The 14,706-nt window shown below is 59.0% G+C and overlaps 1 protein-coding gene across 3 annotated transcripts; it reads left to right on the top strand.

Annotated features, from left to right (window-relative positions):
- On the top strand, positions 1–14,248 carry SLC38A3 (solute carrier family 38 member 3). Of its 3 annotated transcripts, none has more exons than XM_081246787.1 (16): positions 1–46; positions 7,370–7,524; positions 7,615–7,696; positions 7,870–7,985; positions 8,559–8,632; positions 8,715–8,807; positions 8,887–8,968; positions 10,071–10,153; positions 10,236–10,294; positions 10,449–10,613; positions 10,695–10,774; positions 11,047–11,147; positions 11,378–11,502; positions 11,599–11,743; positions 12,684–12,787; positions 12,876–14,248. In XM_081246787.1, the coding sequence occupies exons 2-16, from the start codon at positions 7,424–7,426 to the stop codon at positions 12,978–12,980; spliced, it is 1,515 nt and encodes a 504-aa protein (XP_081102913.1). In that variant the 5' UTR covers positions 1–46; positions 7,370–7,423; the 3' UTR covers positions 12,981–14,248. The 3 variants fall into 3 exon arrangements, with proteins under 3 accessions (XP_081102913.1, XP_081102915.1, XP_081102914.1); XM_081246789.1 differs by lacking the exon at positions 1–46 and adding an exon at positions 4,369–4,449; XM_081246788.1 differs by lacking the exon at positions 1–46 and adding an exon at positions 4,464–4,597.
- Positions 14,249–14,706: the final 458 nt, after the last annotated feature.

Genomic DNA, 14,706 nt, shown 5'->3' with positions numbered 1-14,706 from the left:
GCACCGGCCCGGGCGGAGCACCGCGCGTCCTCACCCGCGAGGCCAGGTACTGCTGGGGGCGCCGACCCCCAGTCCAGGGGCACCGAGCGGGCGGAGCCCTACTGTCCACTTTCGCGTCCGGAGCTGGGCTCTGGGCAGGTCCCCTCGCCCGCCCTGGCTCCGGGCAGGCGCCCCAGCCTCCGGGGAGCCAAAGCCCCGAGCGCTCCAGGCGCAGGTCTGGGGACCCGCCAGCTCCCAGCTTGAGCTAGTGTCCTGGGAGGAGCACCTCGTGGTCTTGGGGCCTCTCGCAGGGCCGGGCGGGATAGCAGGAGGTCGGAGGCACCCGGAGCTGGGGTCACAGGACGCCTTGTTGGCACGGTGGCACGGTGGCACACGATGGGTTTCCCGAGGCACGGTCCAAGGGGGCGAGCTCGAGAGGGCCCGGAGGGGGGCCTAAGAGGGCCGGGGAGCAGGACCTGGAGCGCTGCCCCGACGGGCGCCTGACAAGCAAATCGGCCCGCTGGCACGCCGGGCGTCAGGGTATATTTATCCCGCTGCGTTAGGCAGGGGCTTGAGGGCAGATCGGGCCAGGCTGCCTGAGGGGCCGCGTGGCACATGTTGGTCCCAGAGTCCGTGCCATTTGCAGCCAGGCCAGCGGGCACGGCGGGCACAGGGCGAGCGTGGCTCCCTGGATTGAGGGTGGGGCTCGGTCTGAGCTCCTAGAGCTGACGGTGCGCTCAGGGGCGGAGGGAAAGGACCGGGACGAGGTTTGCAGGAGCCCGCCCCCACCCGATTGGCCCCTTCGATTGGCCACAGCGAGTGCGTGCGTTTGTTTACACCCGGGGAGGGGGAGGCCAGGGGCGGGGCCTGTGGGAATCCATCCTTTCCCCCACAGTGACCTGAGCCCTGACCCCAGGTGTAGGCTCTGGGACAGGTCTGAAGGCGACTAAGTCAAAGGTCCTTGCACCGTGGGGGCCACCTCGACCCATGCCCATCCTTCTTTCAGCCTGCCAGTCCTGTCCTTCCTTCCATGACTGCCTTCAGCCACTGTGCTGGCCCTGAAAGGGGCCCTTCCTCTTTAGTACACAGTCTGGCATGGGGGCTCACTTCCTTCTGGAAAGGAAGCAAATGCCTCAGAGGTTCTCAGTCTGGAGCATAGCAAGCTGGAGAGATCCAAGGACAGGTCCATTTTGAGAGGGGGAGGTTCTGCGCAAACATGGAAGGCTTCCTGCAGGAAGCACCACCAAAAGTGGGAGAAATCAGGGGTGGATGAGGCCAGGCCTGGCACATCCCTAAGAGGGCTGGAATGCTGGGATCAGGAATGAGAATCTCGGACTCCTTGAGGTTGAGGGCTGGGGGCTGTGTCTCTGGGGAGGGTGGGGGTGTACATCTCAGAACTTTGTTCTGCCTGGGCCCATAGAGCCACCGTCCTCACTGGCTTCCCAAGCCACCCTTTGTTCTGTACTGGTTCTTTGGGCCCATGTCACAAACATCCCCCCATCCAGGCTCCAGGTGGCAAGATCATGAGAGCTGGTTGCTCCTGTCCTAGTGCCTGCTGCCCTAGCAAGTAGCCTTGGAGCCCTGGAAAAATGGAGAAACTGAGGTGCAACAGGACAAGCTGGGTGGTTCATGGTCTCTGGGTGGGGGCATGGAAGGTTTTAGAGCCAAACTGAGTGCACCCTGAAAGTCTGGGCTGGGCAGGGTGCAGGCACTCCGTCTGAGGGGGAAAATGTTTTGGGGGAGTGGTTGGCTAAAAGAGAGGTACAGTTTTGGCATCTGTGTGCACAGAAAACTGGGGCGGGATGTGCAGTCTATACCATAATAGGATAGGGGCACTGCAGGAGGATGTTCCAGTGCAGACATGGCTGGGGAGCCAGGCTCCACTTGGAGCAGGTGAAATGGGGTGGAGGCTTGCCAAAGACTTTGAACCCATTCCATTCATTTAATATTTACTGAGTACCTACTGTGTGCCCTGTGCACACTGAATCTGGTGGATGGAGGGCTGGACTTTGGATAAGACAGATGCATGGTGGGGGTGCTCTAGAGGACCAGGCAGGGCTTCTGGGGGCCTAAGGGAAGGACCAGCTGCTGGGCAGGAGGGGCTTTCCGGCCAGCGGCCTGGGGTGGCTTGGATTTGAATTTCCGCTCTGCGGGCCACGTCCTGTACACAGCCTCTCAGCCAGCACGTCTGCACACGTGCATGGCTGCTGAGGATGGGGGTCACTTCAACTGACTGTCCTCTCTGTATACCTTTCCTATTGTGTGGGTAGACAAGCCATGGGTGCTGGACTAGGGGGCTCTGAGCTTTCCAGCTGGGCCTGGCCTGTGGCCCCAGTGGGCTCAGTCCCACCCTCTGGATGTCTGCACCTGGCTAATGGGAGCATAACCTGCCCTTGTAAGAACCTGGAAATGCTGTGGCGTCCCTGCAGTGCCCACTGGGCCTGCTGCCCCCTCACCTGGGCCTCTGGCTCCCTCTACTTCTTGCGCCTTCTGGGATGCTCTGTCTTGTCTTGCTGTCTCTCTGTCTCTTTCTCCATCTGGCTATCTCTAAATGGTTGGCCATCTCTGTCGACCTGTCTCTCACTTATCTGGTTGTCTGTCTCCCTGTCTGAATGTCTATCCACCCATCTCTCTGTGTATTCTTATTTGTGTCCCTCTAGATCCGTCTGCATTTCTTTATCTCCCCGTGCCTGTCTCTCGGTCTGGATCAGTATGCATGGACACAGATATCATGTGTGTGTGTTTTCTCTCCCTGTCTCTCTCTTCCCTCCCTCTGACTCTCTCTGCTTATTCCTGACATTGGATGGCGCCTCTTCTCTGGGCTGACCTTGCCTTCTGCCCCCACATCGGGGTCTCCAATGAGTCCTGAGCTGCCCCAGGCCCCTGCTTCAGCTTTCTTTGGGGCCAGAAGTCCGGCTGTCCAAATATTTGGCCGCCTCCAGGGGATTCCGAGTCAGCAGGGAGGAGGATGGGCTGGCTGGCTCGGGGTCTCCCCTGACCCTGGGGGGGCCACAGGCACGTGATGTCCTGTCCTTTGCCTCAGCTGAGCCTCGGGCTGCACGTCCTTCTCAGCAGGCTGGCAGTGGCGGGGGAGGGGGCTGCTGCTGTCTCTGGCCCAGTCTTGAGGCAAGAGGTTCCGACTGCAGCTTCCACTGGGGGCAATCTGAGCAAGGAGGGTCCAGGGGTGGGCAGAAGGGGAGGCCTAGGTGTCTGGGGATAGGCCCAATGCTAAGCGTCTGTTAGGTTTAGAAAATGTACCCTGTCACAGGAAAGTCCATCTTCCGGCCCCAGCTGGGGCCCTCAGATCCTCCTAGACACGTCCGGATACCCGGAACACAGAAGCGCCGGGCCAGAGAGCCAGGGGATGAGGGGTTGGTGTGGCCGACACATCAGTGCTCCGCACCATTTGCTTTCCCCTCCTGCATGCTACCCCCTCAGGACCAGCCGTATGTTGGCCACACACTAGCCACTTACTCAGTGTTGTTGGCAATGGGGGAGTAGTGGACGGAAGACTGGATCTGCTGAGGTCAAAATCTGGAGTTGTGGGTCTGGTGGAGGGGCAAGGGGTTTGTTTTAGTAACCTCCCGCGTTCCAAACACCCGCCCACACACCCTGTCCCTAGACCCCTGACCTCAGCAATCAGCTCCACACCAATCTCTGTGGCTGTGCCTTGAGAACATACAATCCAGATGTGTCTGTTGAATCCAGTTTCCCTGTTCACTGATAGCTTGTCCGAGGAGGGTGTTATCCTTCTGAAACCTGGAGACGCAGGTGGGTAAAGGGGCTCTAGGGAGGGACACCTTCTCTCAGCTAATGAGGGGAGTGTTAAGTAAGGACCGGTGAACTAGAACTGGGGGCAGCCCTCATCTGTGGGCCCCCAGGGATGACCACAGTGGACCCTTAAACCAGGCCAGCCGCCTCTCACCTGAGACCTGAGCTGAGGTGAGGGCTGCCCAGGCACAAGGAGCCTGGGGGCCGTGGCAGCAAGCTCTGTGGGGTCTGTGCCTCCACCAGCACAGGTGGCCACAGGACCGAGGGAAGAAGGACAGTGTGACTGTCTCCGTGTAGTTAGCCTGCTACTGCAGACCCACTCACGTCCCTGAACACTGGGGAGGAAAGCCGGGCTCAGAGCCCTGGTGGCTCCAAGGCCCTGGATGCGGGGACAGAGAGGTGAACTTCCCATAGCAGCTGACACAAGCAGTGGCCCCACGGTGGCCTGGATTCCTGGATCTCGAAATCTTTAATTAGCCAAACTCAGCGCCTGTTGAGGAGGTGTGCCTGACGAATTCTCACCCTGTGATGTGTGCGTGGGCGGGCATTACCTGTTATGCTATCCCCATGGTTTCTGCACCCGCCCCCCTTATCTCTCCACAGAGCAAACAGGCCCCAGGGCAGTGGCCTGGACCATCGATTTACTGCCTGAACCGATGCTGCACTCATGACAGATGCCATTCTGATGATCTGCCCAAGGTCGCAGTGATCTCCCCACCCAAGAGCCTGACCCCTCTCTGGGAGCCTGTGGTCTGCTCTGGGGGCGAAGTCCTCAGGGAGGCTTCTCACTCTGTCCCCACCTTTGGTCAAACCTCACGGAACCCCTGGAGGACAGGAAGACACTGAGGTCCTGAGTGGGGAATACTTTGTCCATGGTCACATGGTGAGGCAGGGCCAGGTCAGGCCTCAGACCCAGAGTGTCCACTCTGGGCTTTTCCCACAGTGGGTCAGAATCTGCTGGCAGCTTTCCTCAGGCAGGGGCTATCCCCTGAGTCTACTCCGATACCTGATGCAAAGGAGTCTGGCAGGCAGCAGGCCTGAGAGACAGGAACTGTCAAAAATGGGCTGCCAGCCTCATGAAATGCCTGGAGGTCCACATGTCAGGCCAGTACTAATCTCTACCCTGGCCCTCCAGCCCTTAGCCTTGCCCTAACTGAAGTACAGATTCCTTGACCCCGACTTCAAGGCCCTTTCAGGCTTGTCTATAGCCACGGAACCTTCATTCTATTCTCACAGCCTGCCTTATACCATACCTCAGGGCCTTTGCCTATGCTGTGCACTCTGCTTGAGGTACTCTTTCTTTTTTCCACATCCTGGGGGCTCCTGCTGGAATTTCAGAACTGGCTCCCTCACCTCCTCCTCCAGGAAGCCTTCCTTGATGCCCCTCTCTCTCCTTTTTTGAGTCCCAGCACTATGTGGCTTGGTTAAAAGCCACACTATGTGCTGGGGTTCCCCTGCAGGAGCCATAGGGTGGGGGATGTCTGTGTGGGTTTTGTCCCTTCCAGACTGGAAGCCACTTGAGGAGGGGTATTCCATGTCCTCTCTGGGATCTCAGGCCAGCCTGAGACCCAGCAGTGACTGGTCGTGAGTAATAGGCATGACCTGAAGGTCTAGGCCCAGGTCCTGCTTGAGGGGATGGGGAACCTGGAGCCAGGACCTCAGGCACTTTGGCCATGACCATGCCATGGGCTGTGGTCTCCCTGGAGGCATTGCCTGGCTACTAGGGAAGAATATTAAGGCAGAGAAGAGTGCTTTGTCCAGGCTGCTGACTCAGCACACTCTGAGGGCCTGTCCAAGCCTGCCCCCCGGGCGGAAGGCCAGTCAAGGGCAACCCCAGCTGAGAGCCAGGGGGCACTCTGGAGTGACTCTGGAGACCAGGTGCTGGTATCCTTGGAGGGGTGCTGTTGGTGAGGCTCAGGGCAGGGGCATGAAGAAGACAGGCTTACCTTAGGGACTCTGGTCCAGGGGAAGAGGGCATTAGAAGAGATGCTCAAATTGTCATGGTCCTTTGTGGACAGGCTGGAGGAGAGAAGGGTTCAGATGCCAGCATCAGAGGAAGGAGAGGTAGGTTGAGGGGTCCAAGGGTGCCAGGTATGGGGTACTCAGGACTGAGGTACCTAGGATCTGAACTCTGGCTTGGGGCTGCCTGGGGCCATTGCAGGGAGGCCCACTGGTCAGTTCTGTGTGGCTGCTACCTCCAGAACACCAGGACCTGTGGCCTGAGGCCCGAGTCCTGAGCCTAGCCTCCCCTACCCACCCTAGCCCTGAATGCTGAGTTTGAGACCCATGGTGCTCCAGCTTCAGGAGCAGACCTGAGACCATCAGGATCTGGAGTGGGGATGGGGGATTTGGGGCAGGATTCAGGGTTCCCAAGCAGAGCGGGTGCCATGACATCAAGACTAGGCTCTGGCTGACCTGCCTGGCAGGGCTGCCCCCTCCCTGGTCTCCACTCTGGCCTCAGATTTCCTGCTGGTCTATCTGGCCTTCAGGATGTCCTTATAGATCCTGGGGACACTATGCCCAGGTACCTTCTGGGCATGGGGTAGGTGGCTCCCAGTGCCAGTGATGGGAGAGGGGCTAGCGAGTTGTCTGGGCGGTGGGCAGAGTTGGGCCTGGGGAGGATGGGAGCTGATCCCTTTGGGGTCCAGCAGAGCTAAGCCCTGAGCGCAGGGAAGGGAAGACTGATCCAGTGGTCCAGGCCCGTCTACAGCTGGCCAAGGTTCTGAGTTCCTGACCTGGGGCTCCAGGAAGTGGGGACTCTCCTCAAAGGGTGGGCACCTAAGGGTGGGGGGTTCCCCAGCAGGGGAGGAGAGGCTTGAAAGAGAACATGGCCCTGAGGCCAGAGCTGTGCGGAGGGTGAGGCCTGTGTGGCCCAAAGAACTGGGCTCCAGGGCACCCATTTCCTGGAAGGCCCCTGAGGGCCCTTTGCAGCCAAGCGGGCAGGGTCCAGGTGTCCAGCCACCCAGCACTGCCTTAGGCCTCCTGGCTCCGGGGGGGTAGCCTCTGCGCCTGCCGTTCCCAGCGCCAGCTCTCAGCCCACAGAGGGACCTTTGTTCTGGCTGCCAGCAAAGCCCGCCGGGTGGCTGGGAACAGGGCCCACAGCCCTCGCCCTCTCCCGAGGCCTCCAGCCGTCGGGCAGTGCCATTCTAGGTTGGCTAGGAGGCCCCTGGCACACAGGGCACAGGAAACTGTCTCCCAGTATTAATATCAGGGAGGAGCAATCAGTCCAGGGCCCATCCCCAGAGTGGGGTCTGGTGGCCTGGGACTCAGCCTCCTGGGGTCCTGACACCACTGGACTCTGAACTCAGGTCATCCAACTGAGCTTTACTTCACAGATGGTGAAACTGAGGCCCCAAGGGCTTGCCTGGGTCCGTATGTATATGTGGCAGGGGAGTGCTAGGTACTGGCTGAGGTGTCACCTCAGAATGTCCTGGAGAACTCAGGTATCCGAGCTCTGCCCCTCAATGGCAGGTTCCAGGGTGGCAGCAGGCAGAGCTGCATGCACATGTATGTCCTCAGGGAACCTCTGGGAGGTGTGCTACAGTTGCAGACTTCCTGTGGGAGTCTGGGCCGTGAGCCCAAGGAGCGGGGATAACCAGAGGGACTGTCTGCTCTGTAGACTTCTGACTGCATCAGTGTGAGAGCCCGTGTTCCTGGTGGTGGTCCCTGAGCCATGGAGGCACCTCTGCAGACGGAGATGGTGGAGTTGGTACCCAACGGCAAACACTTGGAGGGGCTACTCCCTGTCGCCACCCTCACGGCTGGCAACCAGAGGTGAGCGAGGGACTCAGTCATGGCTTAGGGCAGGGCAGGGTGCAGGGCAAAGGGCTGGAGCTGAGCTGCCTGGCTGGTCTGTGCCTGCAGGGTCGAGGGCCCCGGACGGAGCTGTGTTGAGGGTGAAGGCTTCCTACCAAAAAGTCCCAGCAAGGAGCCACACTTCACCGATGTGAGCAGGGGTGGCCGTCAGGGGCTCGGGGACACCCCTGGGAGCTTGAGGGCAGTAATGAGGTGCTATGGGGCAGCGATGGGAGGCCGAGGGATGGTGCGAGGGAATGATGATTTACCCTCCACAACTTGCTAACTCACCCCAGCCCTCCCGTCTCACTCTGGTGCCTGCAGTTCGAGGGGAAGACATCGTTCGGGATGTCAGTGTTCAACCTCAGTAACGCCATCATGGGCAGTGGCATCCTGGGGCTCGCCTACGCCATGGCCAATACGGGCATCATCCTTTTCCTGTGAGTGCCCTCAGCAAACCTTCTAAAGATAGGAGCCCTAAACAGGCCACCAATCCTGACCTCCCAGGACCTGCCAGTTTCCTGTCACAAGACCCAGGCTGCAGTGGGTGGGCACTTACACTCAACCCAAACCACAGCTGAAAAAAAACAGCCATGGCCAGACAAATATACCTCATTTCCCAGTAAACCCGCTGAGATGACAACACGGGGCCAGCCTAACAGGACTGAGTCTGTCCCACCACATTTACACGTGATGGATAAACCCCATGGCCAGGCCTTCTGTGGGTACACGTGTCCTTACCTCAGAGCTCTGCCCTGCAGCCTAAATGGAAAACATGTTTCTTCCAAGATCTCAAGGGGAGGTGGTGCTCAGAGGGTTCCTTCTGGGTCATGGCCACCCTGGGTCAACCCAGGTGATGTTCACCACCCCTGGGGCCTGCCGAGTTTGCATCCACACATGTTGGGGGTCCAGACACCTGGGTCACAGACCCCGCACACCCAGCCCTCCTGGAGCTCATTGCCCCCTGCCTGCCAGAGGAGCCCCAGCGACCTCTTTTCATCCACCTTCCCCAGGTTCCTGTTGACGGCCGTCGCCTTGCTCTCCAGCTACTCCATCCACCTGCTACTCAAGTCCTCAGGGATCGTGGGTGAGCCCCAAAGCTGGCCTGTAGCAGGGAGGGGTGGGCTGGGGAGAGCACTCCTGACTGTCCTGATTCCCTGTCCCCACAGGCATCCGAGCCTATGAGCAGCTGGGCTACCGTGCCTTTGGGACCCCAGGAAAGCTGGCGGCAGCCCTGGCCATTGTGCTGCAGAACATCGGAGGTGAGGTTGATGGGCAGGTGATGGATGGTGGACAGGCTGAAGGCTGGCTGGTTTGGCTGACCTGCCTCTCTCCCCCCAGCCATGTCCAGCTACCTGTACATCATCAAGTCCGAGCTGCCCCTTGTCATACAGACCTTCCTGAACCTGGAGGAGCGGACCTCGTGAGCCCCAGGGTGGGGCGGGGCTGGGTGAGGGTGGGAGGCCCTAGTCTAACCCTCTATGTCCACCACTAGCAGAGCCCAGGCTGGGCTAGTGGGAGAGACAAGACAGGATGGAGGTGGGGGGCGGAGAGCTGCCGGCAGAGCTACCATTCAGTGCACACTTGTTTATGAAGCACCTTGGGGAAGACTCCCAGGAGGGCCATGTGGGGCAGGAGGTAGTCTGAGGCTGAGGAAGCCGGCCCCGCCTAGCCGTGGACCCAGCCTGTGAGCACAGAGGACCTGAGAACCTCAGGCTAAGCTCTAAGCTCCTGCTATTCCTGACCGTGGCTTGGGTGTTAGCCTCCCCACCACCTCTCCCCAACCAAGAAATTAAGCCTACAGTGTCCCAGTTGCCTATCATCAGTTTAGCCAGTTCTCATGGCATAAGCATGTTTTGTGGGTAGGAGCAGAGAAGGTAGCCAGGCCCTGCCCTTGGCAATACAGCCCCGGCAAGCAGAAAGGCTGCATGGCTGAAAGCAGCTCTGGGAGGAAGGAAACAGCCAGGATTCTGCCGCCAGGCCCTGGGAGCCTTTCCCAAGGAGTTGGCCTTTGGGTTTGCCCTTGAAGGAGGGTCTCGTTCCTCATCCCTTTAGCTCCCTGTGTCCACTGTCCATTGAGGGCGTGGGGCACGATGATGCAGGATGCAGATGCTGGGGGGACCACAAGGAGCTCAGGTGGTTGGCAATTCCCTGAGACCCCCATGGAAAATGCCTCACCCCCCAGACACAGGTCCTTTCATCCCACCCACCCCCCGGGCCCCTTGGGGCCACTCCATGGGGAGGATGGACCCAGACCATGTTTTGTCCTAGAAAAAACAACCACAGTGACTGTAATTGTAATGGTTACCAAGCAGGAGCTGAGTGTATTAGTCCTCACCTTGTCCAGGAGAGTGCTGGGAGTGGGCCCATTTTGCAGACGGGGAAAGGGAGGCTCAGAGCTGTGGACAAGTATTCTTCAGAGATCACTCAGTGGCACCACGGGTAACCCTGGCTGGGGGTCAGGCGGCCCCATCCCCCGAGGCTGAGTGGACTCTAATATCGGCTCCCCACTCCCGTCCCTGCAGGGACTGGTACATGAATGGAAACTACCTGGTGATCCTGGTCTCTGTCGTCGTCATTCTGCCTCTGGCACTGATGCGGCAGCTTGGTGAGTGTGGCGGGGCCAGGGCCTTGGAGGGATGCATGGGAGGGGACCTTCGGTCTCACCTCCCCCCTCCCCAACTTTACAGGCTACCTAGGCTACTCCAGTGGCTTCTCTCTCAGCTGCATGGTGTTCTTCCTAATTGCAGTGAGTTACGCTCCACGCTGGTCGAGGGAGCGGGGCAGGGAAGCCTGGGTCAGAAGGCAGCTCCTCCAGTCCTGATCTAGATGTGGCTTCACAGTGACTTCCCAGGCAGCCTAGCCTGGCCCTGATACCCTCATCCTTCCCTGCCCCCACTTAGGTCATCTACAAAAAGTTCCACGTGCCCTGCCCGCTGTCCCCCAGTTTAGCCAACATGACAGGCAACTTCAGCCTCGTGGAGGTCATCAAGGAAGAGGCAGGGCTGCAGGTTGAGACGGAGGCCACAGCCTTCTGCACCCCGAGCTACTTCACCCTCAACACACAGGTTGCAACAGACCAGGGAGGGGGCAGTGGGCCTGGTGAGAGTGTCAGGGGCTGTTCTGACACAGAATCCCTGTTTTGCCAGACGGCGTACACGATCCCCATCATGGCTTTTGCCTTTGTCTGCCACCCTGAGGTGCTGCCCATCTATACAGAGCTCAAGGAGTAGGTATCCGTGGCTGGGAGAGGGGGAGGGAGCTGCCTTGAGTTGGTTTGGGGAGAACGGATGTGGTCCTAAAGGGGGGAAAGAGTGACAGGAGCCAAGTCGTTTTATCCAAGGTCTCCATGGCTGCCACAAGGGGCGACCGGGGGCAAGAAGGAGGCTCCCTCAGCTACCAGATGGTGAGGGTGTGGTGCCAGAGAGAGACCCCAGGACACATGGGGGTTTCCCAATGTGGCCCAGCTTGGCACCAATCCCCTCCCCTGCTGCCCCATAGCCCCTCCAAGAGGAAGATGCAGCACATCTCCAACCTGTCCATCGCCGTCATGTATGTCATGTACTTCCTGGCCGCCCTCTTCGGCTACCTCACCTTCTACGGTATGGCTGGACCGTGGGGGCAGAGGCAGAGGCCAGGCTGGGGGGCAAGGGGCTGGCCAGTGGCCATGGCACCCTGCATACTATAGGCGTTCATTAGGTCTGTGATGCCTAACTGTGCCCTGCAGCTGTGGAGGTGTGTGTTGCCACTCCTCAGTGTCAGGGTCAACCCAGGCTCAGAGCCCAACCCCCTCCCTGGACCTCCTGCTGACCACCCTCCCTGCCTGCCACAGACAGGGTGGAGTCGGAGCTGCTGCACACTTACAACAAGGTGGACCCGTTTGATGTGCTGATCCTGTGTGTGCGCGTGGCCGTGCTGACGGCAGTCACCCTCACAGTGCCAATTGTTCTGTTTCCGGTGAGCCAATGTGCAAGTAGCCAGGTGGCCAGACAACTGGCGGGGTGGGACTGATGGGGCTGACAGATTGATGACTCTCCCCACCCTGCTTCCCAGGTGCGCCGCGCCCTCCAGCAGATGCTGTTTCAGGACCGGGAGTTCAGCTGGTTGCGGCATGTGCTCATTGCTGTTGGCCTGCTCACTTGTATCAACCTGCTGGTCATCTTTGCCCCCAACATCCTGGGCATCTTCGGGGTCATCGGTAAGGGTCTGGCCCTGCTGTGAATGGAGGCAGGGTACTGCCCCAGAGAACTTCCCTTCTGCAAACGCTGGCAGATTCCTAAGCTCATACCCTACGTTTCAGTGATGGCTGCTGGCCATGTGCACAGCTTGGCCTCCCATCTGAGATTTGTCCTTAAGGCTCCCCTAATCCATTTTGAGGGCTCAGAGCCACCGAGTCAGTTACCCTTGCTGGGGGTGCTGGAGGATGGAGTGGAGCCCAAGGGTCAAAGGGCCTTCACTAAGGATCTCATTGGCTCTTGTCCCCACCTCACATATGAGGAAGTTTAGAGTGATTAAGGGAGAGCCATATAGCTGTTAAGTGGAGAGCCTTGACTGGGCCCCAGGATCATGGGACTATAGGTTTAGGGTTCTGTCCAACTGTCCCAGTTGGGGCTCTGAGTGGGAAGATCAAACAATTCTGAGACGTCTTTGGGGTGACCCAACTCAGGAGACTGACTCCCCAACCCAGCTCTGCAAGGACCAACACATAGACCTTCGGGCTGAGTATCACTGATATCACTGACAGGACTCTTGGTTCTCTATGTCTGAAAGCTGACTCAAAATGAATTATACAGAAAGTAATGTATTGGCTCAATTAATGGAAAAGCCTTCAGGAATAGCTATATCCAGGAGCCCAATATCCTCAAACTTCATCTCTGTCTCTTGGCCGGCCTTTTCTCTTTGCCAGCTTCATTCACTGACAGAGTTTTCTGACACCAAAGGCACTAGCCTTCTATCCTGGTAGACAAAGAACAAGGGGAGGGGCTGATGGGCTCTCCAGAATCAGACAGAGCTCTCGAGTGGAGTCTCAAGACGAGACTCCTTCATCAAGGAATGTTTGATCTCATTAAAGGGTCCACCCTGAACCTTAGCCAATAGGTGGATGTGAGCCAGTGGTGGCCATGCCTTATTCTTTGCAGGTGCCACATCTGCCCCATGCCTCATCTTCATCTTCCCTGCCATCTTCTACTTTCGCATCATGCCCACAGAGAAGGAACCTGCAAGATCTACCCCCAAAATCCTGGTGCGAAGGGCCTGGGGGTTGGTGTGCTAGTGTGGGGATGAGGGGGCTGCCCTGACCTCAGACCTGACCCTGACTTCTGACCCCACAGGCCCTTTGTTTTGCTGCACTTGGCCTCTTGCTGATGACCATGAGCTTGAGCTTCATCATTATTGACTGGATCTCGGGGACCAGTCGGCATGGAGGAAACCACTAGGATGACCCCCATCCTGTTCTGTCTACTCGTCCTCCTACCCCTGCCCAGACTCTTCAGCCCCTGCTCCCATCCAGTGGCCAGTTGGAGGGGGAAGAGAAAGACGTGGTGAACACTATGGCATTTGGCCCTGCCCCACCTCCTCTCTTTCGAAGTTTTTGTTAGAGCCAGGACCAAGGCCCTTGGGCCACTACCCTGCTGAGCTCTTGGCCTACAGGGGCTTCCTGAGCTGGGAGCAGGGGGCGGCTGCACCCCTGCTCCCTTCCTGCTGCCTCAGGTCCCACCCAAGCCCCTTATTCTCTTTGCACAGGTGCATAGACTGAGGTCCAGCAGCTGCCCCCTAAGGTCACATAGCCTGTAGGGGCACAAAGAGCTGAACTAGGCCTGCAGTCATTCCCCCACCTTGCTCCTGGGCCATGGTCTGCACCCTGGGGCTTCATCTCCCTCAGTCTGCTTGCCTTTCCTCCTTCTGTCACCTAGGCCCCTTCCGTGGGCTCAGGCCCTTGGATAATCTGGTCCTCTTTCCCATCCCCTCCACCAGGAGCAGAACCCCCTCACCCTATGCTTGAGGGTGAGGCTGGTGTGGACACCCCAAGGGACCCCTTCCCTGGTCTTTCACCAGTCCTGGGGAGGCTGGGACTCCCCCCACCCCAAGCCCAGGCCATAGCTCACATTCCACTGCTGGGAGAAGAAAGAAGCTGGGGCCCAGAACATGTCTGCCCCAGGAGCCAGAGACCCAAGGGGCCAGTCTGGGGCAGGGGTGGAGAGGCTGGCAGCCCCCTTTTATAAATATTATACATAAGACCAGCTGTCCTTTATATTCTTGATCTCCATGGTCCCTGGGTTCCTGGAAAGTGGGGTGGGAGCCGGGACATGGATGGTGATGGAAGCCTGCCCCGCCTTTTTCCCTGGGATAAGGGTGGGGACAGGGTGAGTCCCCTACTCCACCCCGTCCCCTGCCTCCCAAACCAACCAGTGGTGTGCTGAGACCCAGCTCTGGGCCTGGGCCAGGCTCAGCACAGACCTGCTTTCTCACGGGGTGAGGTGGGGAGGAATTAATGAGGCCCCAGGAAATGGGACAGAGAGAGGCCTCCGGAAGGAGGCAACGTGAGGTGCATCCCCAGCAGCTTCCAGGGAGGGTCTGAGCTGGGGGCGGCTGAGCTCTGCAGAAGCCCTGCAGAAGGGGCCCCTGCCCTCCCTAGCTGCCATGTCAACCCTCTGTCAATGCCTTAAATCTGGGGACAAAAGTCCAGGGGTCCTGTGCCCTGTCAGGCTAATCTTTTATTAATAGTAAAACCTACTACGAATAAAGGTGGGTTAGTGAGTGCCTGTATGTGAGGCCTGAGTTTTGAGTGGGGGAGTCCAAGGCAGGGCAAGAGCCGCAAGGATGCAGGGCAGCCCCAGGTGGCCTGGCCCGGGTGGGACTGGGAAGCTGCCCATTGCCTGAGGCAGGCCTGAATCAGCTGGGACCCAGCAGGATGGAGCTGCCCAGGCCTTGGCATCAAACCCTCATTAGGAGAGACCCTGCACCCGGCTAGGCGGCCAGGGAAAGGGCAGCAGGAAAAATCCAGTTTGAACTGGCAAGGCAGCTGCCGGCTTGAGAAACCCCTGAAGAAAGAACTTCCTCAAGCTGGTGGCTGCTAGGCCCATGGCAGTGCCAGCTGATCAGAGGGGGGCTTCCTGAGTCTGGTTCTCAACAGCCCCAGTCGCCTGACTCCAGCCTGGGGAC

Source organism: Mesoplodon bidens, assembly GCF_964165515.1.
Source record: "Mesoplodon bidens genome assembly, chromosome: 10".
NCBI classification, from domain to species: Eukaryota; Metazoa; Chordata; class Mammalia; order Artiodactyla; family Ziphiidae; genus Mesoplodon; species Mesoplodon bidens.
Note: the sequence above shows the minus strand (reverse complement) of the source record. Positions and strands in the feature narration are given on the sequence as shown.